Source organism: Phyllostomus discolor, chromosome 7 (genome assembly GCF_004126475.2).
Source record: "Phyllostomus discolor isolate MPI-MPIP mPhyDis1 chromosome 7, mPhyDis1.pri.v3, whole genome shotgun sequence".
Classification (NCBI taxonomy): Eukaryota; Metazoa; Chordata; class Mammalia; order Chiroptera; family Phyllostomidae; genus Phyllostomus; species Phyllostomus discolor.
In genome coordinates, this window is record NC_040909.2 from 31,700,445 (window position 1) to 31,724,459 (window position 24,015).

The window sequence follows — 24,015 nt, forward strand, 5'->3', positions numbered from 1 at the left end:
GTGATTGATGCCCCCCTGGGTGCCCACATTTCTCAGAAAGTGGGAGGCCCTCTCTGCTTGTGCCCATGAAGAGAGGGAGGCAGCAGCTTATTACACATAGTTCTTACCCATGTGCCACTGGCGCCAACTCATGGCTCTGCCACAGTGGCCAGAACCAACAGATTTAATTTTCCTTAGTATTCATGGCCCTGGAACACTGGAAAATGCCAGGTTTCTCAATTTCAATAGGTCTTTGACTCTCCCCATGAAAATGCAAATAGGTAAACCACTGAGCAGCAGTGGGCTCCTAGCCAGGCCTGCACCATCAGTATTGGGGTGCTGTTTAAATGGTGTTCCTGAACCACTGCATCCCTGTGTGGTTCTCTTTTCTCTTGCTGCCCCTCACCTCTCTCTCTCTCTTTGCTGCTGGACTGGGCAGGAATGCCTATGCTGTTGTCTGGGAGGTATCTGGGAAGGAGTTTGGCTGCAGGTCTGGTTAAAGACCTGGGAGTGGGTGGGGCTGGCAGCAGTCACATCTGGGCCAGAGGATAGCCTCAGCAGACTGCTCTGCCTGTGCCCACTCGCACGATCTGGCCAGTTTGGCTTCTGCCTGCAGATGTTGGATGCTGGAGTGTGGTCTGGCGATCCCCAGCCAGGGGTGGTGAGACAATTTTTTTTTTGTTGGTTCTCTGGCTGCAGCCTATTTTCAGACTTAGGAGGAATACACGTGGATCTGAGGGATTCTCATAAAGGATGAGAGATTAAGATATCAGAATGGGAAAGGGAACCAAGATTGAAGGAAAAGAAGGAATCTGGGAAACAGAGACTGGTTTTTTTTGGAGCTTGTACCCGAAACTGAAGGCTTTCAGTCTTCCCTTCTCCCTGTTCCTGTGTTTAGTCTCTCCTACTCTCTTTTGTTGGAGAACAGCTACCAGTCCTTGTGCCACCTGGTCCCTTACCCATCAATGAACATATGGAGACAAGAAGTTTGCTAAGAGTGGGGCCCGAGGTGTGGGCCCCCCAGGCTACACTCAGAGGAGGGGAGCACACAGAAAGAGTGCAGGCCTGATCCATCAGGAAGATTAGTGACATGTCATCTAGAAGGGTAACAGGATAGACTGTGGTCACCCTGCCTTTGTACTGATGCACTACTTTGACCTTGGCCCCTTGGGAAAACTCAAAGCATAGTGGAGTTGCTTCCTGATCCCCTTCCCAAAGGCTATGGATGCAAGGAGAGACTCTTGTCTGAAGTTCTCGGTGGCCTCACCAGAGGGAATACTTTCTGGTGGCACATGAGACAGTAGATAGGACAGGACCCCACTGCTCAGTGCCACCATGGGGAGGGATTCAGAACAGGAGTATCGGCAGCAGTGGCTTTGGGATGTGGCCATTCATCCAGAGCAGAACCAGAGACTGGAGCCCCTAAAACTCCAGCCTTGTGTCCTCTGCCTGAGCACCAGGACACTGAGAGGAGTGCTGAGCCCAAGAGAAAGGCCACACTGCTTCTTGGGCCCAAGTGTGTGTCTAGAGGTGTGGGGGGGCACGTGGCTATCCGTCTCCCTCTTATTGGCCTTCACCATTGCTTCAGACCTGGCTGGGGCCTTCCATACAAGGCCCAACAGGGCTTCAGGAACAGCTCGCAGGACAGGAATTTAGTGCTCTTGCTGAGGCTTGGCCCCAACCCGAATCCCCCGCACAGTGGGAAGGAGGAAGCTACAGCAAGTATCTCTGTCTGTGGTTGGGCAGAGGTGGCTGAGGACAAATTGGAGTGTGGCTGGAGGACTAAGTGTAGCTTCTCAATCAACTGAGGCTACCAGGGCTGGGTAGAGCCAAAACTCACCCTTCAAAGTGGGCTTTAGGGTTGGAGACTCATTGGTTCCAGCTAAGGATCTCAGGCCCAGCAGAGACTCTGCCAGGTCCAAACATGGAACATAGCAATGACTACTGTTTGAATACCAACTGTGGCTTGACAGAGGCTGCAGGAAGTGCTTGGTGAAAAATAGTTCATTGGCTTCCCATAAGTGTCTTTTGACATTGATGCTATTGGCCTCATATAATGGATGGCTGGACTTGAGCCTTAGGGGTCTCAGTGAGTTGCTCAAGGTTGTACAACTGCATAACAGTGCAGCTGGGATTCACACTCAGGTCTGTCTGATTCAAGCTCATTGTGATCAGGACTTGGCTACTCTGGTAGGTGGTTGCCTCCTTTCAGGCAATGCTGCTGGACGTGACAGGAACAGGTACAGGAGATGTGGCTACCTTGGGCTACTAACTTGAGCCCTAAGCATCACCAGGGCCCTGACAGAAACACATGGCATGGTCCAAAGAGGTGATTGAGGCAAGATTAATGAAGAACTATTTACCAAGGTTTGCATAGAGTTTAAAAAAAAAGATAACAAGAATGATAAAGCACTTAGGACTAGCTACAGTGAGAGGACTGGCTACAGTGAAAGGACTAGTAACATACCACCCTAAGCCATGTTACTGGGGAGGGGCTGGAGGAGAGGGCCACAGCCCTCTGCAGCTTGGCAGGGAGGAGCTGGGGTATACTCCCGGGTTCTCACTACCCATACCCTTGGGGCTCCCATGGTGAGGGGGCCCAGCCAGTGTGGTCTATAAAGGCCTGTCTCCTGGGACAGAGTAGAGTGGAAAAGGGTGGCACTGGATCCGGAGGAGCAAATGAAGACTGCCTTTTACCTGCTAGAATGGGTGTCTTTGAAGGAGGCACCTGGCCTTTTTTGTGTCTCTATTTTCCAAGCATCCAGCACAGGGCCTGCGAATATGCTGGAAAAAGCCCAGCAGCCTTTTTTTTTCCTGGCATTCCATCCTCCTGCTAGCAATGGGTTGAATTGTGTCCACTCCAGAAAGGATACACTGAAGTTCTAATCCCCAGTACCTCACAATGTAACCTTATTTGGAAATAGGGTCATTGTGGATATAAATGGTAAAGACAAGTTCATACTAAAATAGGGTGAGCCCCTAATCCAGCATGACTGGTGCCCTTGTAAGAGGTGAAGACAGAGGCACACAGGGAGAATGCTGTGTGGTGAGAGTGGCAGAGACCGGAACAATGCAGCTGCAAACGGAATGTCAAGGACTGTCGGTAAACCACCAGAATCTAAGAGGATGCAAGGAAGAATTCTCTCCTATAGTTACAGAGGGAACATGGCCCTGCTAACACCTTGAATTTGGACTTTAAACCTCTAGAACTTTGGGATAATTAATTTCTGTTTTTTTAAGCCACTTAGGATTGTGGTTCTATAACCAAAATTCAGCTTTGGCTGCCTGCCACAGTGGAAGTCAAACTTGTGAGACAGGTGCTGGTGCATAAGGGGAGGTTTACTCAGGTTCTGTGACCGGGGACAATGGTGGACTCCTGTCTCAAAGACCATCTTGCCTTCCTGCTCAAGCATGTGCTTCTTATAGAGATAGGAAGGGGAGGGACTTTTTTTTCCTATCCAATTAGCTCGCTAGCTTTTGGAGCACTCAGACCCTGTCCATTCATCCTTCTAACTTTTGGTGTACTCTGTGTAAGACCCTCCCCCTGTGCCATCCTGGCCAATGGGGGAGATTCTCTGGCCCTCCCAGACTGTCTACGATAACAGTTCTTTGTTATAGCAGCCCCCAGAAACTAATACATCTCCTAAAGCAATTTTCATCTTTTACTAGTGAAAAGCATTTTCAGGATACAAGTGTATAGACTGTGAGGTCATCATGGGATGAAGCCAGACCCGGGGATTCAGGAGGCAGAGGGTCCACCCCAGCTCCAGAGGCTCTGTTTGGTTTCTTGCCATGTTTCTTAGAGGCCACTCTCAGAACAGGGACAGAGTGATCCTCTGAGACCAGAGAGGTGAGAGACCCTAAGCCAAGCCGCACACCAAGTCTGAGGCTAAGCCAGACAGAGAAAGCAGTACCTCTGAGGCTGATTCCCTGCCCTTCCCAGCTCCTCAGATGAGCAGGTCATGTCCTGTCCCCCTGTTCTGGTCAGTTCCCTGGGAGCCTTGCTCGGCAGAGCCCTGGGAGGGAGGGGTATCAGCACTGTGTCTCTGGGCCTTCCTGCTTGTTCGTGGGCTGTGCCTCCAAGACCAGATCTAGAGCTGTCCTGAGTCCTTAAAGCACATTTCTATGCTAAGACCCATCTAAGCTGTAGCTCCTTCCTATTTACGATAATTAATTGCACCTTGGAAAATAAAAGAAACAGAAGGAGAAGGGTGTGGTGGGGAAGACGGCGTTGATCCGTGTGTTCTTTAAAAAGAGCAAATTTCACAGTTTGTATTTGTAATCTCAGTGCCTGTTCCGACTCATTCAGCCAATCAGTCATTCAGCAGATGGGTTAGGCTGGCTCATTCAGTTTACTCAGGCTTGTTTCTCTTTCCCACCGGCCATTATTACACATCAGTCAATGGAGACATATAATAATAGCTCTCTTCGCTAGCATTTTACACTTGGCAAAGACAGTAAATAAATGTTAGCCCAGTGAGTGTTTTTAAGAATATATAGAGCATCTTTCTGGGCATGGTCTTACTGGCTCAACGATGTAGGAGAGAGTGCCTCTACCTGTGAAGATCAGGCTTTGACACTTAGATATAATAATTTGATCTGCTCATCAGGTGTAGGGCTGGGCCTTAAACACAGGTTTCCAGAGCTGATTGAGTATTTATGCTATATGAGGCATCTGGTTGAGCTGTAGGGAATAGAAGTCACGGCTCATTGTAAATTGTAAGTACAATGTACGTGAGGAGGAAAGAATGAAAACAAATTTTCAGGTAGACAGGAGGAAGAAGATATTCCAGGCAGGAGGATCTGCACGAGCTCATGTAAGGATGTGGGAGATGGGTTTCCCTTGGGGACTGGAAGATCAATTTGGAAGAGGTGAGCTTGGTCAGAAGGTTCATGAAGGCCAGCAGTCCACAGTGTATTGTGGAGTTAGTGGAGAGACTTAGAGAATCCTATGTTAGGGAAGTGAGACATGAAGGAAGAGGTACTTTTAGAAGACTGGTGACATTTCTGTTGCTGAAGTTATGTCTTCTAAAACAACATAGTAATAGGAAGCTCATCTGTAACCCAATCTCCCCAACCCCACCTGCCCCTTGCCTTCTAGCCTGTGTGCTCATGATGCCCTTTTCCTTGGGGGAAACACTGTTTGTAAAGTTGCACCAGTGGGACCCTCACAGCCCTGTTTCCTGCTTTATGTTTTATTGCTGACTTTCCAAATGCTGTTACATTGTTTTCATAACACTTCAGGAGCGAGCGGGGATGTGAATGTGTTTGCCTGCTGGTTCTGGTGTTCTCATACTCTAGTTAATGCTGTAGTGAACATCTTCATGTTATAGAATGTTTTTTTTTCTTTTTCCTTTGAATTATTTCCTTTGGACAAAGTCTGGGGAGTGAAATCACTGAGCATTCAGAAGGCTTTGCTTAGTGTGGCCACATGGCTTTTGAACCACTTCCACTGGCATCAGAAATGACCGTGGCAGCTGCATGGAGAATGGTTCAGATGGGAACTTCTGCTGAGACACCAGTTAGGAGGGTGTCACTGTGGTCCCAATGTGCAGAAGAGAAGCCCTGGACTCAGATAAGGTGTGCAGAATGTAAAAGGATATGCAAAAAAAGAGTCATAGTGGTCTGGAGAATGATCTGGTAAGAGACTAAAGGAGGACAAGGAATCCAAGCAAAGTGCCTCTGTGTTCCACACTGGGATCCAGGGAAGGGCGGTAGGAAGAGCTGATGTAGAGAGAAGATTTAGGAGGCAGGGACACATGGGATGGGATGTGAAAGGCTCACATGGAATACTTTCTCACTTCAACATTTTGTAGCTGTTCTGAGTCCAGTCCCCAGCCATGTCAGAACGTGGGACCCTGAGGCTGGCTGGTGTTCTTAACAGTTTATACTCAATCAGTGCCATCCCCAACCCCAGAGCTGGCAAAGCCTCTCCCTCACATGGTTCAGGGAGGCAACCTGAGGCTAGTTCAGAAGGGCAAAGATGAGATTACAGGGAGCCCGGCCTGTACCAGCAGTAGGAGACCTGGGCATGGCACGAAGCTGGGGCTTAGAAGCCCTTGACTGTGGGACCCTGTCTGAGGGGCTGAGGATAGAGAGGGCTGCAGACTCCCTGAGGAGTCATGTGGGTATCATTCAGGAGTTGCCCAGTGAGCAGGGCATGTGGAGACAAGACACAGCCTCCAGGAAGGCCAGGGGGAAGAGGTCCATGAGACCCCTGCAGTGAGGCTGGGCTGGAGTACTTGGCAGGCTGCTGTGAGGGACAGAGTGAGGCCCAGGGGTCGGGGATGCCATAGGAACCTGAGATGGTGGCTGGAGGATGTGTGTTCCAGGAGGTACTTGGGGCTCGCCATGCTGAATCTGGGTCTGGAGGGCAGCATGGGGATTCCCCAGGAAGGTGGTGGACTTCACCATGGTCAGGGGAACCCAGCATACTCTGAGCACCAGCACACTCTGGGTTTGGGAGTGGGGGGCTATCCTATACATGTTTCACTCCTGCCAGTATGGGCTTGGTTTTAGGGCAGGTGAGTGTGTGTGTGTGCATGCGCACATGCACTCGAGTGAGAAAGCCATTGGCTGGGAAAGGCAGGAGGAAGTACCAGCTGCATGCCAGGATCCGTACACCTGTCATTTTACTCAGTGTTCACAACTGTCCCTGGGATCCCCATGTCCCGCCATTCACTGAGGCTGTGATTGTAGATTTATTTGCATGGTTATATGATTAATTTCTGCTTCCCTGCTTGCCTGCAAGCTCCCTGAGGGCTGGATGTCTGTTCTCTGCTCTGTCTCCATGCCTGCACGGTGTTCTCTCTGCCTGAGGGAGTAACTCAGAGCCTCATCACGTTGCCGTATTTCAGCCATCTTCCTTGAGCCCAACACCTTGTGGAGGCTGGTGTGGCGTCTAGGCTTCAGGAGTTCTGAGGCCATGAAGGCAGCACAGGGTGATGATAGCACAGCAGCACGGGTCCTTCCCTGCTTGGAAGGTCCCTGGACTCACTTTATCAAACACCCCATGAGGCATTGCTGAGAGTCCTGGGAGCCCCAGCTCCATCTGTATATGCTGTTGTATACTATTGCCACAGTGCAAGGACACTGTAAATATTTTCAGCTGACTGTCTGAATAATGCCTCTTCCAAAAGAATGGCAGAGCTGCAAGGAGAGGGTTTATTTATCTCTCTTTCACTGTGATGGGTATCTAATTAATCCCAAATGTCAGCACATCCCAAGGTGCCGATCCAGACGGAAACAGGAAGCCCCTGTAGAGCCAGGTGGCAGCTGCCTCTTCCTCCTCTCAGGGGGCTCAGACCTAGCCCCACCACCTGGATCCCCAGGTGCTGTCCCGCTGTGGCTGGAGGGGATATCCTGAGCATTTCCATATCAAACCTACTGCAGGGAAATTATTCCCTGGGAAAATGGGGTCTCTCTGCCAGGCTTCCTATGCACCCCACCCTTCTTGGGTTCTTGCCAGTCCAGCCAGCTCTTGCCAGAAACCCCCTTCTGTCTCCCCTGTGGCCTCCCATCCTCTGCTGCTCACTGACTCCCACTTCATTCCTGTCAGCCCATCTCTGCCCCTTCCCTTGTTGCCTCTGCCATCTCTGTTATCTTTTCCCAGGAGCCAGGTGGAGCTCTCCATTCTACCTTCCCCACCACTCCCACCCCAGGCCAGGAGACCACAGGCATCTCCCTTTGCCTGCCCTCTGCCTAGTGTGATTTTCCCTATTGGGACGAGCCCACTTATCCCCTCATGCAGAAGGACCATGTCCCTTCCCTTGAGTTTTTCGGTGTCCTTCTTAAGGGCTCAACCATAATAGGATGTCAAATGTGACTTTGCTTCTTGTTCCCCCCAAGACTCGATGGTGAGTCCCCCTCTGGCACCCAGCATTCTGAATCACTGCTGTATCCTCAATGTGTGTTACACCCTGGTCTTTACAATGATGCAAGGAAGAAGGTAGATAAGATATCATTAGAAGTCTAATATCATTGATTCCTGTATATATCTTATAAGTAGCTTACAGTACCATCATTAGATTCTTTTCATAGTTAAGGAAACTGAAGCTTGGAGTGACTGAGTTAAAAGAGTAATAACAGGTTTTGCAGTACTTTGTCTCGGGCAGTGCCCACACAGTCCTGTGTTCTACTTGCTCAGCTCTAGGCCCAGTCTGAAGATGAAGAAGGAGGAAAGGGGAGGGACACACACACACACACACACACACACACACAGAGGCGGGGAGAGGGGAAGGAGAGAGGAGGAGAAATGGGGAGGGGGGATTGTCCCAAAGTAGTGGAAGTGGGACCTGCACCCAGTCCACCCACAGCAGTGGCCTCTCTCCATTCCACATGTGTGTGCCCTGCCAGCTCCCCTCCTATGGACAGTGAGTACATGCTTCCGGGGGTTGGGGGAGGCCAGACAGTGGGCGTGGGTCCTGGAGTCCTGTCCCTTGTAGACATCAGATGTGACAGCAACACATGCACCTCCAGCTGGTTTGGTCCCCATGCCACTGTTTGAGAGCAGAAGTGATGGTAAATATTTAATTGTGCTTCCACCATAACTTTCTGCCAGAACTCTCAATATGCTTTATAAATGCAAATGAGTGCTCCCTTCCTCTCTGGGGAAATGTAAACCTCCTCAAATCACTTTTATGCAGCCCCCACCAGAATGCAATGCCATAATCAGGATCTCTCTGTGCCAGGAAAGAAATTGCCCTTAATCATATCGAGTGGATGGTTTACGGTTTGGGGTCTCTGTCTCCGTGCGGGCAAGATGCAGAGAAACAGATTCCTCTTGACGCAACTTCTGTCCACCAGCGTGGATGGAAAACATTATTTAGAAACAGATTCAATTACAGCTCTTGAGCAGGTGACTATGAGTATAATGAAGTCTTAGACTATATTAATGGGATTAACAGAACAGACCAGTCTTTGGAAGATTTAGGAGTAAAGGCTGATTCTTATTTTTAATTCTGGACTCTATTTTTCTAGCTGCCTGTCTCCTTTTCCTGTTCACTGCTACTTCAACACGATCCTGAGGTTGAGGGGTGATGAATTATCCTGGGGGCTTTGGTGGCTTTTTGGCTTTATGAGCAAGGATTCCCCCCAGCCCCAGGGCCCCAGCTTCACAGCAGAGGGACCAGAAACCCAGGTCTGCCTGGCAGGCAGCATGCTAAGATTTGAGGCTGTTGGCATCAGGGTGGGATGGTCTGTGACCCGGTAGGAAGCACTGCACCATTCTGTGTCCTGGTCCCCAACACTGCCACATGGGTTCAGTGGCTCCTGCCTCAGGCCCACCTGGCAGAGGCATTTTAATCATGAAGATGAATTTCTTCAGAGCCTCATGGAGTGTCTTCTGAGAAGTGTATTATGCAAATTTGGTGTGTCATTATGATCATTATTAGTGCTGTGAAGTGGAGATGAGGGGAAGAGGGAGGGCTGCTCCATGCAGGGATCAGCCTCCCCAGCTGTCAGAAGAATCAGAGGAGAAAACAAACTCTAGAAGTCTGTTCCACTGCTTGTGTTCCTTCAGATGTGCATGGGGTACAACTCTCAATCAAAACTTAAACTCCAGTGGGCAAGAAAGTGTAGCTTACTTTATTTACTTTACTCCCTTCCATTGGCAGTTTGAAACCCAGTTGCACTGGGGTGGCAGAAATATCATCTAGGTCATAGGCAGGGTATATAGTATGAAGTTGTGGAGGCCGGCCTCCCTGGCCCTGTTGGCTCCTGCCCCCATGGGCACCCATTGAGATACCCTGTCCCCCATCTGACCCTTGCTTACTGTTCATGAGGTCACCACAGTCAGGCCCTAAGTCTCCATCTGTGTCATGTCAGCCTGGTGGGGTCACTTGCTGCTACGTCACCACACTGGCATGCTAGACATCCAAGACCCTGTCACCTCCATAGATTCCCACTACCATTTCTTCTCTGGGACTGAGCACTGGGAGACAAGGACAAAGGGAATCCTTCTCAACACAGCTCCTCATTCATCACTCCTACTTTCATTCCCTTGGTCCCACCCAGCAGGTGGGTCTGTTCCCAAACCTTTGATTTATGCCAGGAGGCCTTCTACTTCCTAAAGGGCCAAGATTTTAGAACCCTGCATTCTGCATTCATATCGCTCCACCAGCCTACACGGCACCACTGTGTGAATTTAAAAAGGTGCCCCTTGAGAACAACTGGATATGCACATGAAAAAAAAAACAATTTTATATTTGATTTATACCTTTCACCTTTTCCAAATATTAACTCAAAATAGATCATAGAGTTAGGTAAGAGAAAGATCTTTGTCACTTTTGGCTATGCAAAGATTTCTCAGATATGATACCAAACTATAAAAGGAAAAGTGGATAAATTGGACTTCATAAAAATTTAAAACTTCTGTTTGTTGAAAGACATGGTTAAAAGAATGGAAAGTCAAGCCACAGAGTAGGAGAAAATATTCGCAAGGCATATATCTGATCAGGGACTTGTATTCAGAATACATAAAGAACTCTCTAAATTCAATAAGAACACAAACCATCCAATTTAAAAATGGAAAAATACTGGACACTTCACCCCCAAAATATAAAGATGGCAAATAAGTAGAGAAAAGATGTTTGATATTATTCATTGTTGAGGATGTGAAAATTAAAACCACAATGAGGTACCACCACCCACTTGTTAAAGTGGCCAAAATTAAAAATGACTGACCATGCCAACTGTGGTGAGGATGTGGAGCAGCTGGAACTCTCACACACTCTCCTGTATCAGCCAAAAACTGGAAACAACAGTTTGTGGTAGACAAATTGTGGCAGACAAATTGCAGCATGTCTATACAATGGAATACTACTCAGCAGTAAAAACAAATGAACTGTTGATACACAGAACATGATAAATCTAAAACAATTATGCTGAGTGAAAGAAAACAGGAAAAAAACCCAGTATAGACTACATGATTCTATTTATACAAAATTCTAGAAAATGTCGATTAATCTATAATGACAAAAAGCAGATCTGTCATTGCGGGGGGACAGCAAGAGGGTGAGGCATGGGCAGGAGAGAAGGAGGGATTACAAAGGGACAAGGAAACTTCTGGAAATGATGGGTGTATTTATCATCTTGCTTTTGGTGGTGGTATCATGAGAGTAAATGTATGTTTGGACTATCAAATTGAATGCCTTAATTATGTGCAGTTTACTGTATGCCATTTCTACCTTAATAAAGCTGTTAAAAAACAGAGGCTGTGGGTTTGCTGATCAGGAGCTGATGAACAGTCTTTGGGGGGAAGTTTCTGTTGAGAGAGGGGGTGGTCAGTGATAGACTAAAAAGAAAGAAAAAAGTGTCCCGTTCTAGGACACGTACTACTACCCTCCCGAAAATGGGTGCAATAAACAGCGACTCTGATCACTGTGTGGAGATCTTGGTGTGTGTGCTGTAGCCACCCCAATGCTCCCAGAAGTCAGTGTGTCTGTCTTTCACTTAGTGGCAGGAGGGATCGTTACGCAGGAAGCAGGCTGCTAGGGTCTGACATGTGCATTTGTGTTCTGGGTGAGGACTTTGCCAAAGCTGTATGAGCCCCTAGCAAAGTCATGGGGAAGGGGGTTGGCCTGTATCTGGGCCCAGAGGACAAAGGGACCCACAGGAGGGCCCAGTCTTGGGAGAGTGGTTGGAACCAGAGGAGGGAAATCCACTGTTCTTGTAGGGAACAGTTGAGATAAGGGTGTTGCCAACATGGATGCCTGAAGTGGGGGCACGGTAGAGGAGGGCAGGGCCGACAGGAGAGGTTGAGGAGCAGCCAGTGGGGAAGAACAGGAGAGAAAGAGGTGGCCCATGAAGTTCCAAGGAAGGAATAAAACTTGACTACTGGATCTACATGACCCTGAAAGAGTCTTTAGGTGAATTGTCCAGGGAAGAATCTGTGTCTTAGGGGTACAGAGGTGGGTGGATAGATGACTTCATCCCACACAGGTGGCCGGAGGTTGTTTGGGGCAGGAGCAGCAGACTTGGTAACAGGAGAGACCTGAGGTCTGCATTCAGCTCTGCTGTGAGCTGCATCATTAGGGCAGACTTTCTCTGCTTCCCAGAGGGAACCAAGGCTCCTAGCACAGACATTTATGGTCATAATAACTTCATGAACATAAAGGCCCCTGTCCAGCAATCCTTCTGACTCACCAGATTTTCTCTGTTTGATCCACAGAAACTTTAATGGACACCAGGACGGCTACTGCAGAGCTGGGCTGGACAGCCAATCCCGCATCAGGGGTGAGTGTCAGACCCTCCCTCCTTCAATCCTGCTGAGTAGTTTTGGGCCTGCAGGATGGCTGTGGGAGCAGCCCTGGCCTAAAGCCACACCTTTGAGGGGTGGAATATAGGTGTGAATGACTGGGTCCGCTGCCCATCTACAGAGAGGCAGCACCAGGGCCCTCAGGCCCGAGCTTTTCCCTGATATGGTGATGCAGATAATCTCTTGACAAAGTCCTTCAGGGAGCTGGCTCCCAGGTGATGGGGGTCATGCCATTTTGGGAATGGGGGCAGTGGCTGCCAATAGTTGGGCACTCAGGCCAGTGATGCTGGGGCAGATCAGAGCTCTGCGATGCCCACAGGGCTGCCAAAAGGGCAAGGGCATGAGGAGGAGCTGAAGTTCAGAAAGGCTGATGTTCTGTTCATGTAGAGCTTGCCTTAGAGAAATGTTCTTGATTCAATTGCTCCATGTTCATGCACCTGGACAGACTCTATAGCTACAAAAATGGAACAGCCTTGAGGAGCTCATGGTCTCCTGTGGGGACCACCAAGTTCACGAATAAGCTGAAGCACATCTCTCCTTTGTGGCAGTGGAGAGATTAATAGGCAGATGTGGGCACAGGTATGGGTATAGAGCTGGGAGTGAGAAACTTCAGAGGAAGACAAAGAGCCTTTATAAGCTGGGTTTTGTAGAATGAGACTGATGGTGGTGAATGGGGAGTCTGCAAAGATATCCCAAGTAGGAGGAATAGTTGATTAAAGGGATGGAGTCACAAAAAGACAAAAGAGAGAAGAGTTTGTGAGTCTGGGACATGGCAGAGTGTAGACAGTGCTGAGTGGGCTGGGTGCAGGTTGGAAGGTGGCGTGTAGAGAGAAGGCTTGTGACTGCCATTGGATTTTATCCTGAAGGTAATGAAGAGGTCCTGGGCAGGAAAATAAGAGTCACACTTGCTGATAAGATTGTGGAGAACAGTTGAGATAAAAGCATTTAAGAAGCTCTTTCAGTTGTCTTGTGTGGGTCAGAGAGCCTAATTAAAATGGCATACTCAGAGGGCAGTTTGAGTGAAGCTAAGGAGGAAACATTGGCAGCGTTTGGCAATGGATGGACTGTCAGGGGAGAGGGAGGAGGTGGAGATGAAGTTCAGGTGCCTGGCTAACTGCATGGCTTCATCACAGAGGGAGGGGGCAGGAAGGATGAGTGGGCAGGAGGGGTGAGTGGGCTTTTCATCCCAGTGGACGGGTGAACTTGGCTGGGGCAGGGTGGCCCAGGCTTTGTCATCTGTGTGACACCTCCTCTCTCCTTCCCTGCCTTTGGTAACTTCTGCTCAGGATGAAGTTTCTCTCTGCACTCAGTGGTATACATCGTGTCCTGACAGGTCCAGTTCTGCTGTAGGGACAGCTCTAACTGGGCCATTAAGGTCGCAGGGAAGCCCTGCTCTCACCTGTGCACTCTCTCCTGGGCTCTCGCCTTTAGCGCATCCCAACGTTTACAGAAACACCCTGACCCAGGTGCAAGCCTTGGGATGGGAGGGCAGGGACAAAGATGAGTTGGTGTTTCCCAAAGGGATGGGGCAGGGCAGAGGAAACCCTGCTGGGAACGCTGGGCTAGGGAGCCCTTCCTACTTCTACTGGGGACTTCATGCAGAGCTGGTCAGAGTTGGCAGCTTCTCAGGTTGCCTGGATATTAAGAACTTGCCACTCTTTTACAAATGTATTGTTTGAAGGCTTGAATGTTTTCACAGGCATTGGCATGATTTATGATTATTAATTTTTCCCTTGATTTTTATAAACACCACTTGTCTTCTTTAAACTTCTGATCTTCTTTCCCAAGGAAGATTATCCTTTAGGAAAACATCCAAAGTCAAGTGATACCCTTTAGAGACAGCAGCTGGCTGGGTTGCTCTCTGCTTGCCCCTTCTCCGCTCATGTCCTCCCCCCCTCCCCCCATTGCTGGTTAGCAGTCATTGCTCAGCAACCCTTCCCTGACATTCTAGTTCTCACTCTCCTTTCTGGGACGTATAGCCAGACAGTTTTGCTCCTGGCGTCCTGAGCAGCTTCAGAGCCTTTCTGGCAGGTAGTGAGGAGCAGGAGGGTTAGGCCAGGCTTCAGCCTGGGTCAAGAGGGAGGATCAGGATTCTGCTTTCATCCCAAGCCCTCTCCCCATCTCCCTCTGTTCTCATCCTGGGCAGTTGCCTTTGATTCTGTGAACACACCAGTGGCTCCCAAGTTGGTGTCCCTAGCCGAGGCTCACATACCCAGTTGCCATATCTCTCAGTGGATGCTCATATGCATATTACTTTCATGCAGTAATGGCTTAGGAAGGCTCAAGCAGAATTCTCCCTCCACTCCTTCCCCCTTCCCTCCAGCTTGGGCTCCATCTTAACACGTAAAGGCCAGAAACCATTGCTATCCTTGACTCTTCCTTTATCATCTTCAGGCCTCATCGCACTTGGCCTGTCCTCAGGAATGCCTCTGCTCCATCCCTGACCACATTGGGTTCCCATCACAGGTCCTCTGAAGGCTGGAGAGCTATTCTCCATAACACTTTTCACAGTTCCAAGCTTACATCTCTGTGTGTTCATATTAGGTTCATTTCTTTCCCTCCCCCCACCACTCTTTGACTGTGCTGTAACCTCCAAGGTGTCTAGGGCTCTGCCTGTTTGTTCACCCTTGGAAACTGGCACCTACTTCACTACATGATAATGTCTATTTGTTGAAAGTTTCTGACATGGGCCATTCTTGAAGATGGGGAATCCAGGAGGAGGAACACTTTTGGGCGGGAAGAGGCTGAGTTCAGTTGGACCCGTTGAGTCTGAAGTGGCTTTGGGAAACCTGCAGAGAGGGGTGCTGTCAGCATAGGACTTGTGGGCAGCGGGATGAGAAGGCAGCCCCACAATAGAGGGAGGGGGCCTGTGACTGCAGTCTCCCAAGGAGAGTGTCTGTAGGGAGAAGAGGTGACAGCTTTGGGTGGATAACCTGCATTGAAGTGTCACATACAGAGAGAGGAGCCTGAAAAGGGGACTGAGACGGTAAGGGGACTGGGAGGCAGGAGAAAACCAAGAGGTGGGCCTCTCACAGAAGCCAAGGGAAGACAGTGTCAAGGGATATGAGAGGACAGAAGTGGCAAATGCTGCTGACATTAAATGTCTCCACTGGGCTTAGTTACCAAGGACCCTATTGGTGACTCACTTGAAGGGTTTTGGAAGGGACAGGAGTAGGACAGAAAGCAGAGAGTTGAAAGGTTAGTGGGGAGGTGAGGAGATGGAGGCAACAGTTTGTGAAGGGAGGGAGGACAGCATGTGGGAGATGAGAAAGAGGGGCCTGGAGAAGGTGTGGAAGCTCCTTTTTGGAGCTTTCTGGGGAAGAGACTCTTCTCCTGCTGAAATAGCAGGACAAAGATAAGGTGCCTACAGAGAGATGTCAGTACTCAGGTGTGCTGACAAGCCATAAAATAGAAAATTCTTTCAACCTCTTATCTTCTCTCTGAGGTTGGAGGCGAGGTTCAGGGAATGAGAGGTGCAGAGTCTTGGGGAGCAGGTTTTAGGAGGGTGGACAAGGTTTGCAGTAACAGCTGCTGTTGCAGAGGTGGAGAGAGGCTGGCCTGATTAAAAGGAATAAGGCTGGGAGGAAGGGCCTCACTGTGGCCACAGGCTCCCTTTAGCTGTCTGCCTGTACCTGGAGCACGTGTGGCAGTGGGATCATCCTCGGCTGTGCAAGAATGGTGGGCCTGGAGGGATAAGAGGCTGAGGATGCTGGTGAGAGGAGGTTGGCCTCTTGCACCATGGAATCTACTCAGCAAGAAGAGTGAAGCCAGGTGGGACTGACCATTGTGACAAAAGACAGGGCCCAGACAGTCTCGGTGAGACTGGAGGAAGACAGAGGCTGTGGCCTTGAGTCAGGGCTTGGATTTAAGACCCACAGAGTACTTCTGGGTGATGAGGAGGTCTGGGAAGTGGGGTCAGGGTCAGGCATTTGAGACACCAGGAGGCTGGGTAGGTGGTCCACATGTTCCTGGGATCCAATGTGGGAGGAGATGGGGCTCCCCATCCCAGACTGTCCTCAGCAGTTGGGATCCCATGTGTTCATGCTTAAGATGGAGAGGGTGGGTATGCATTGTTCTGGTAGCCTGAACATTCCCAGAGAACTGGGCTTGCTTTGTCCCTAATTCCACCAGGGGGCCAGCTGAACCCTACACACAGTGTGGGGCCTGCAAAGTGGGCTCCCCCCAGGGAGAGGCCCAGGGGCTCTTCCTTTTATGTGGCTCAATGGGTGGGGTGTCTTCAGTGCTGTGCTTGAGAACTGCCAGGTATGAGAAGGGGGGTTGAATGCCCACCCACACGTAGCCCACAAACTGTTTTCAGTTATATTGCTGGGAAGTGGATCACAACATTGCATGTGAAAAACAAAGTATTTATGCTCAAATGCAAAGTGCTGCTTTATAATCTAATTGCCACTTTAATTTAAAGCCTTTTGATTTAATCTGAATCAGAGGCCATGTGGTGAGCAGAGAGAGAGAAAGTCACAAACATATCTAGAATGTAGCAAATGCCAGGGAGGGGCTGAGTTCCCATGAAAAGGCACCCTGGGGACCCTCCCTGGTGCCCCTGGCGACTCTTCCCTTGGGCTGGCTTCAGTTCCTTCTTTCAAACCTTCACTTTCAGTCCTGCTGTAAAACGTCACGTGACCTTCATGTTGTAGGAGTTCTGGGCAGTGGGGGGGTTTAGTGAGGATCGTGGTGAACACTCAGTTCCAGGTCCAGGTGTGGGCAGCACCCTGTGAGCTGTAGTCTTTAGGGTTGCAGGGTCCCCTCTCAACAGTCGTCCCTAGTGTCTAGATGCTGTCTGGCCTTCTCCAACTCGCCCTTTTCCCTGACCCTCCCTCCCTGCATCACTTTCTGCCCCTCAGGTGTCCGCTCTGTTCTCATCTCCTGGGGAGCTCTCCTGGATGCTCCATCTCACCAGGGCTCTGGTAGGTGCCCTCTTTCTAAAGCCCAGAGGGCTTGGTGCCCACTTCTAACATACTGTTCATCTCTCACATGTTGACACATGGTCTCTACCACTGGCCAGAGAATGGAGCGGCATCATCCCTGTGTCCCAGTGCCCAGTACCGGCCCAGAAGGGGACAGGTTCCAGTAAAATTTGTTGTCTAAATAAATGAGGAAGGACCAGAACATTTTTGAGCCTTCTCTGTATTTTCAACCCAGGGTTCTGAATTTAGGAGATGCTCAATTTAGGTTTATTGTATCCCAACAAAATGTTTGTTGTAGACCTCTCCACACCAAAGTGCTTATCAATATCTTTTTAAAGAGCTTGATTGTGTAAATAGAGCCACCTTGCTGGGGATCAGCATGATAAAAGAGACCAGGACACCCACCAAGGGTCCCAGGTACTTTCTGACACTGGCTGTGATAGGTTAGAAAGGCAAGCCTAGGTCCACCAATAGTGAGGTTTTTTCAACTTGCTTATTGGAAATCCAAACCCAAAGTTCTTTTACTTTCCAAGAGGTTTGCACAGGCTGACTGGATTTTGCCACCTGGGCCACCAATGGTCTGGGTGTGTGTAGGTTTCTGTGCCTGTGGGACATGTGATGAAGTGTAAACATCTACCTGAGGCATCTTCAAAGAGTGCTCCGTGGGCTTCCAGACTCCAGTGCCTCCTGTGCTGCCCTTTGGGGCCATCGTCACATCCTGTGACAGGGTCTGTTCACTACTTCACTACTGGCAAGTCTTCCTCATGGGAAGTGGGATTTGAAAGAGGAAAAATGGAAAAGGAATCCAGAACTGAGCCTGAGGATCCTTCAGGATGAGCAAGCTGTGGTGTGTGTATATCTGTGCTTTTTGTGTGTTTCTGTATATATGTGTGTGTGCATATCTGTGTGTGTGTATATATGTGTGTGCACATGTGATGTTAAATGAGCTGATTTCAACTTATGCCTCAGTAGATAGACAGTTCCCAGAGTTCTGGAAATATCTTAAATGATGGGAAGACTAATGGACTAAGTGGAGAGCTTCCAGAGGAGGCCACTGTGAGGGGAACAAGCCCATTTGAATGTCTGTGTCTGGTAAATTACTTTTCAGTGCAAGATACATGTGTGCCCACAGGAGCAGCCACCAGTTGCTGTCCGTGTGTGGACCCTCCTGGCCACTTGGCTGTCATCCCTGGCTGTCTCTTCTCTCCCTGCTTGTCGGGTCCTCCAGGCACCCTCGCCAGCTGCCCACGTCATGGGAACAAGGAAAGCATGTTCAGGGGATAAATCCACTCTGATAACACCCCATTTGCTCCAAGGCCAAGCAAACTCAATTGGAATCTATCTGGTCTGACGGGTGAGGAGTTCATGGAAGAGCAGTGGAGGCTCTGGGCCTTGTATCAGATGAACCCAAGTCCACCTCAGCTCCGCAGCTCCCTGGTTGTGTGACCATGGGCTGCCACCTGGACTCTTTCACCTGTCTGCTCAGTGGGGTGAGGATGGACACTGTTTCACATGAAACAACATGGGGAAAAAGTTTTCCTCAGTAAACACTCAGGAAGTGTTAGCATAGTACTAACCCTCTGGAGGGCTGGGTTTCCTCTTTTCTTCCTTTGATGACTCAATCATGCTAATTGAGATAGCAAAGCATGAGCTAAATTAGGCAAATCCAAGAGAAATTTAGGTCTGGGCAAAATGATTTTGTGAATGGAGTTTTACATACAGTATTTGAGTTTCAGGCCACACCAGGGGCAGGCGGGCAAAAGGAGACCGTGCTGGTCATCCTCCCTTGACCAGTACTACTGCCTGTGACTTGGGAGCCTTTGTCCATCCAGGTCATGGATTGCTGGAAGCTCCACTTTCGTCTCAGTCAAGGCTTTCTGGTTGCCAGGGACCGAAAGCACAACTCAGTCTTCAAGGAGGTGTCCTGGACTCTGTAACTGAATGGTACAGGGGCTGATTGATGGGCTGCATGTGTTGGCTGGTCTAGATCCTTAGGATCCACCTCCCTCTCTGCATCCCCACTCTTTTTTTCTCTCTGTCTTTTCCCATCCCCTTTCTCCTCTCCCTACTCCATGGTGGTGGCTCCTTGTTGAGCCTCCTCTTTGCCACAAGAAATCTGCACCCAGCTCCACCCCTTACAACCCCCTTCATCCATATTCCTGGGGAAGAACAAATGTTCTATTCCGGTGCCCCCAGCAGAAGCCCTGGAATTAGTTCTGAGCGGACCTACCCGACCCACTGGGCTGGAATCCCATCCCGACTCTGATCCAGGAAAAACAAAGTGCTGGTCGGTACTCCCAGGTCCCTTGCTGTGTGGGGCCCACTGCAATTCTTGGGACTGAAGGGTGGAAAGGAGCAGTTTCCCTGAAGGAATTGTGGGTAAAGGTGCCAGAAAGATAAATAGATGGTAGGTAGGGAAAGGGAAAGCCTAACTCTGCATCTCAGGCCCTAAGCACCATGCATGCATTAATCCTTACCACAGTGCTACTTCACAGATGAGGAAACTCAGGCACAGAGCAGCTCTTAAATTATCCACAATCACGTGGCTAGAAAGTGGCAGTGGCGACATTTAGCCCCCTGCAGGCTGCTCTCCTGCTGACGACCATGCCATACCATCTTTCCCAATGAAATCCTGCTCACCGCAGTCTCTCTGGAGGCTGGCTCCAGAAGAGCTCCCGGGTGGAGTTGCTATGGGCTCCTCGAATTCAGGCTCAGGATATGAAACCTGTGTTCTCACAGTACAATCAGTGGGGTATCCTTTCCTTGAGCTGTCTCCACTGACAGGCCCTGCCTCCCAGCCAGTGGGCCTCTGACCTCCCTGCCTCTGCCTCCTCCCCTTCCCTCCCCTTCCCTCTTCAGGTAAACCACTGAGAGAAGTCAGAGCTCCCCACCCTGGGCCTCCCACCCACTCTATCTTTTCTCTCACTACCAAAAGGCCTGTAATTAGGAAACATTAGCAGGCTCAAAACAGCTTTCATACCTGAAACATCCTCTGTAATTGCACTCAGCAGTGCTCTTCCCTGGCTATTAATGTCACTTTTATGAAGCAATGAGGAACAAAACACCCTGAGGCACTTAAAACATTTTTTATATAATACTCGTCTTTTAGGAATGGAAGTTTAAAATCACCTGCCTGACAGAGACCGTGACAGGCAACGGCATGGGGGGCTCAGGATGCGAGCCATGGAGGTGGGGCCCCGGGGAGATAGAAGGTGGTCCCTGAGGTTCAGACAGTGCTCTGGGAGGACTGTGATGGCCTGGGGTCCCTTGGCTGGCACTGGGTGGATCTCCAGGGGTGGACAGGTGGGCCAGGTGAGCAGCTAGGGCACCATTCTGCCTGGCCTCCTTTTTCATGGTTGCTCTCTCAAAGGGCTTTTATGTGAGATCTTTTTGTGGGCATTCGTATGCCTTTAATAGAGAGATGAATGGAATGTTACAGATGACCAGTGTCATTGGGTAGCATGTTAATTATTACATTGGTTGCAGAAACATGTTGGGTATGACTGTACACGTGTATGTGTGTATGGTGGGGTATGGTATGGGTGGAAGGGCGAGAGACTGATGGAGGTAGAGGTGATTCCCCCGCTTACTGTATTAAAGAATTTTTGGGGTTGTAGTGGTTCACCAGAATCTTACTCTCAGGCAGATTTATTTTTCTTGCACTTGGAAATGGCTCACAGACTGATACATCAGCAGAACAGGAGATGTTTGTGTCCATAGAGTCTGGGAGAGAACCCCAGAGGTCACCCAGCCCCCCTCATTTGCCTGGACAGAAAGATGTCTTTCCTCTTCTCCAAAACTTTCCCCAGGAAGGCAATTTCCCTACCACAGCCCTTATGCAAACCCTGGAAACGTTTCTCCCCCTGGGACATGACCTGAGGACCCACGGCCTGATGGTAGCACTTCTCAAGTTGAAGGTGGGAGGGGCTTTCAGGGCCAGGGAAGGAAACAGGGCTCCTGATGTTGGAATCCAGATACAGTCAGGTCAGTCAGCAGGAGGTCATTGCCCTGACGCCTGAACTCATAGCTCCCTCACACTGGCTGCTTTGGTGAAGGAAAGAAATATACTAGTGGGGAAGACAATGTATTAGAAGGAAGATAAGGCAGAGTTAAAAGGCCTAGAGAAGATGAACAGGGGGAAAACAGATGAAGAAGGGGGCGTCAAGGTGGGCAGAGGACATCCTGGGCAAAGATGTATGGGGACCCTGAGCCTGGGTCTGGATGGACGAGCCAGGCTTTGGATGATGCCTTTGGATGATTACCTCCAGTTACAGCCAAGGTATGGGAGTGATTTGGCCTAACCCTCACTGTACTTTGATAGTATAAAGGAGCAAGCCCAGGGTTTAGCATCTAACATCCTGGGCATATTTCCATTTCCTTCTAAGTTCTTTAACTTCTCTGAGTCCATTTTCTGTCTCTATCAGAAGGGTAATGTAAGATCTTATTTTTAGAGTGGCTGGCAGGATCGAAGTGTGTCCGCCTCCTTTGTTAACTCTAAAGCTTGGTCAATACTGCTCGCCCTGACTAGCACTAGGGTCCCAGTGACTCTTGTTTGAGGGACTTCCATGGGATGAGGATGAGAACTGATTGAGGGGGACCCTGAGAATAAGATCACATTCCTGTGAGTCCGTTAGGTTACAGCTCTTTCATGAATATCCTCAGAGGGTGCACCCTGTGATTAATAACAGTGTTGTTATTAATAATAGTGATAATTACTGCAACTACTAGTTACCAATAATTAAGTGCCAGCTGTGGACCAGGCACTGAACATTACTTGCCTTAACTCCCTGAATTCCCACCAGGCCCCTGCCAGCCAGGCGATACTTGTCCCTGTTTGCAGAGCAGACAGACACTGAGACTTGGGATGATTACCCAAAATCACGGGACAGCTCAGCGGTTTCACTGAGACTGACCCCAGGCCTGTCTCACCACAAAGATCACCCTTGTACCTCTGCCCCAGAGAAGTGTAAGGAAGGCATGTCACATATAGCGCTCAGAATCCAGAGACCAAGGGCAAGGAGAAACACATTGGTATTACTAGAAAGGAAAGGGTAGGTTTGAAGCCAAGTGCCAGTGAGTAGTACACATGTTAAGTATCCCATGAATTGTGTTTTTTGGAGCAAGTCTGTATGGGGAGAGGTAGAGGGGATGCTTTGTGATGTGTGGGGTTTGGGGGCTTAGAAGAACAGGTCTAGGTGGAACCTGGAGGGGGAGCCCCCAGTCCCAGAGCAGGTGAGGCCCGGCCAGGGATCCTGAGAATGACTCGGAGGGTACCTGGGGGTGGCTGGCTCCGGGCAGTGATGGAAGAATCTGTGGGTTGGCTCCCATCCCCAGGCCTTGGCAAATGTTTAAGAAGTGAAGGCTCCTGGGAAGGGAGAGACATGAAGTGGCCTCAGTGAAATGCTTTGTCCCATCCAATGGCATTGGCATCAGTTCTGATGAGCCAGCCTATCCTCCATTTGAGATGCCCCTCTGCTGATACAAATGGGGGTTTTAGTCATGGCGGATCCTCATCTCCACATGCACCATCCCATTCACCGCTCTTTCTGGCAGAGACAGTCACGCCCAACACATCTCGCCATGTCACAAAGGACATGAAAGGTGTTGGAGTCAAGATTCAAACGTATCTTACCGATTGGGAACTCCACCTTCAGACTAACACAGTCGGTGGTCAGGGCCTGCATATGTACTCAGCTGCAAACAGCTCATTGTGCAGCAATGAGCCAGGGTGGACTCGGTGAGCAGTGCCTTGAGTAGTGGGGACTTTTGTGTGGCTGGCCACATACTATGGGGACTGACCAGAGGATGCAGGTACAGGAAAGGCCAGACTGAGCCAGTGGTATTTGGAGAGCCATCCAAGTACAAGTCACAGGTGGCGGTGGCCCCATTGTGTGCTCTGCTGGGTAAGTACACCTGCCATGATGGGCTTATTCTGGGAGTTGAATTTTAAAAGGGACATTGGGAAACCTGAAGTGTGCCTGTTGAGGGGTGATCAGTGATTATGTCATTCAAAGAATGACTATGGACTTGGGAACCTCAGCCCAGAGACAGTCTGAAGCAAAGTCCAGGAGGCAAAGGAGTGAGATCAAAGTCCTCCTTAGGCTTCCCAACACCAAGCAAGTTCCAGTAGCCACAGTGCCAGGAAAAAGTCCCCTGACTGGGTCATATGCAGTGGCCACATTGCTACAAATTGTGGGGGAGGGGCAGGCAGGATAGAGGGGAGTGTGTCTTCTTCCCAGGCCAGATTTGACTGTTTTGCACCCTGATAATGGGATTCTCCCCAACCCTGAGAATGGAATGAATCCAGGAGCCAGCCTCTTTCTCCCCCATGGCCTGCTCTCTTGTCTCTAGGACCTCTCCAGAGGGCCGCTGCCAACCTGGCCCATGCATAGTCAAAACAAACTCTCTGTGCTCATGGAATGAGGAGCCTGTTTCCCAGCCTCTAATTCAGTGTGGTGGCCCAGCTTCAGCCAGCTCCTGCTCTGCGGTCTGAGCAGAGACACCTCCAAGCTGAAGGGGAATGTCATCAGTCTCTCCCAGGGGAAACTCTGCTGCTAATCACTGGAGCCCAGGCCTGGGCAGAACAGTATCAGGCGTCTGGGGCCTGGGGCCTGCAGCTCCCCACCCTGCCTTGTATGACAAGCCCTTGTTGGGCAGCAGTGAGGACCACATTCAATCGACAGCTTAAGATAATCACATGTGTGAGGCACTGCGATAATGACAGCTGAATACCCTGCTGCTGTTGCCATAGCGACCAGCCAAGCAATGATTCCCTCCTTTTTTTCTTTCTTATTTTCTGGGCCTCCTTGTTATGGGGCTGGCTGGTGGGGTGGGGGATGAATTTGGGAAATGGGA

The 24,015-nt window shown here is 49.8% G+C and overlaps 1 protein-coding gene across 1 annotated transcript in view; it reads left to right on the plus strand.

Annotated features, from left to right (window-relative positions):
- The window catches only part of EPHB1 (EPH receptor B1), a 417,402-nt gene that overhangs the window by 118,442 nt on the left and 274,945 nt on the right, over nt 1-24,015 (plus strand). The window contains exon 2 of the mRNA XM_028518706.2: nt 12,149-12,213. Coding sequence (XP_028374507.1) covers nt 12,149-12,213 — 65 coding nt within the window. The remainder of the gene's footprint in view (nt 1-12,148; nt 12,214-24,015) is intronic.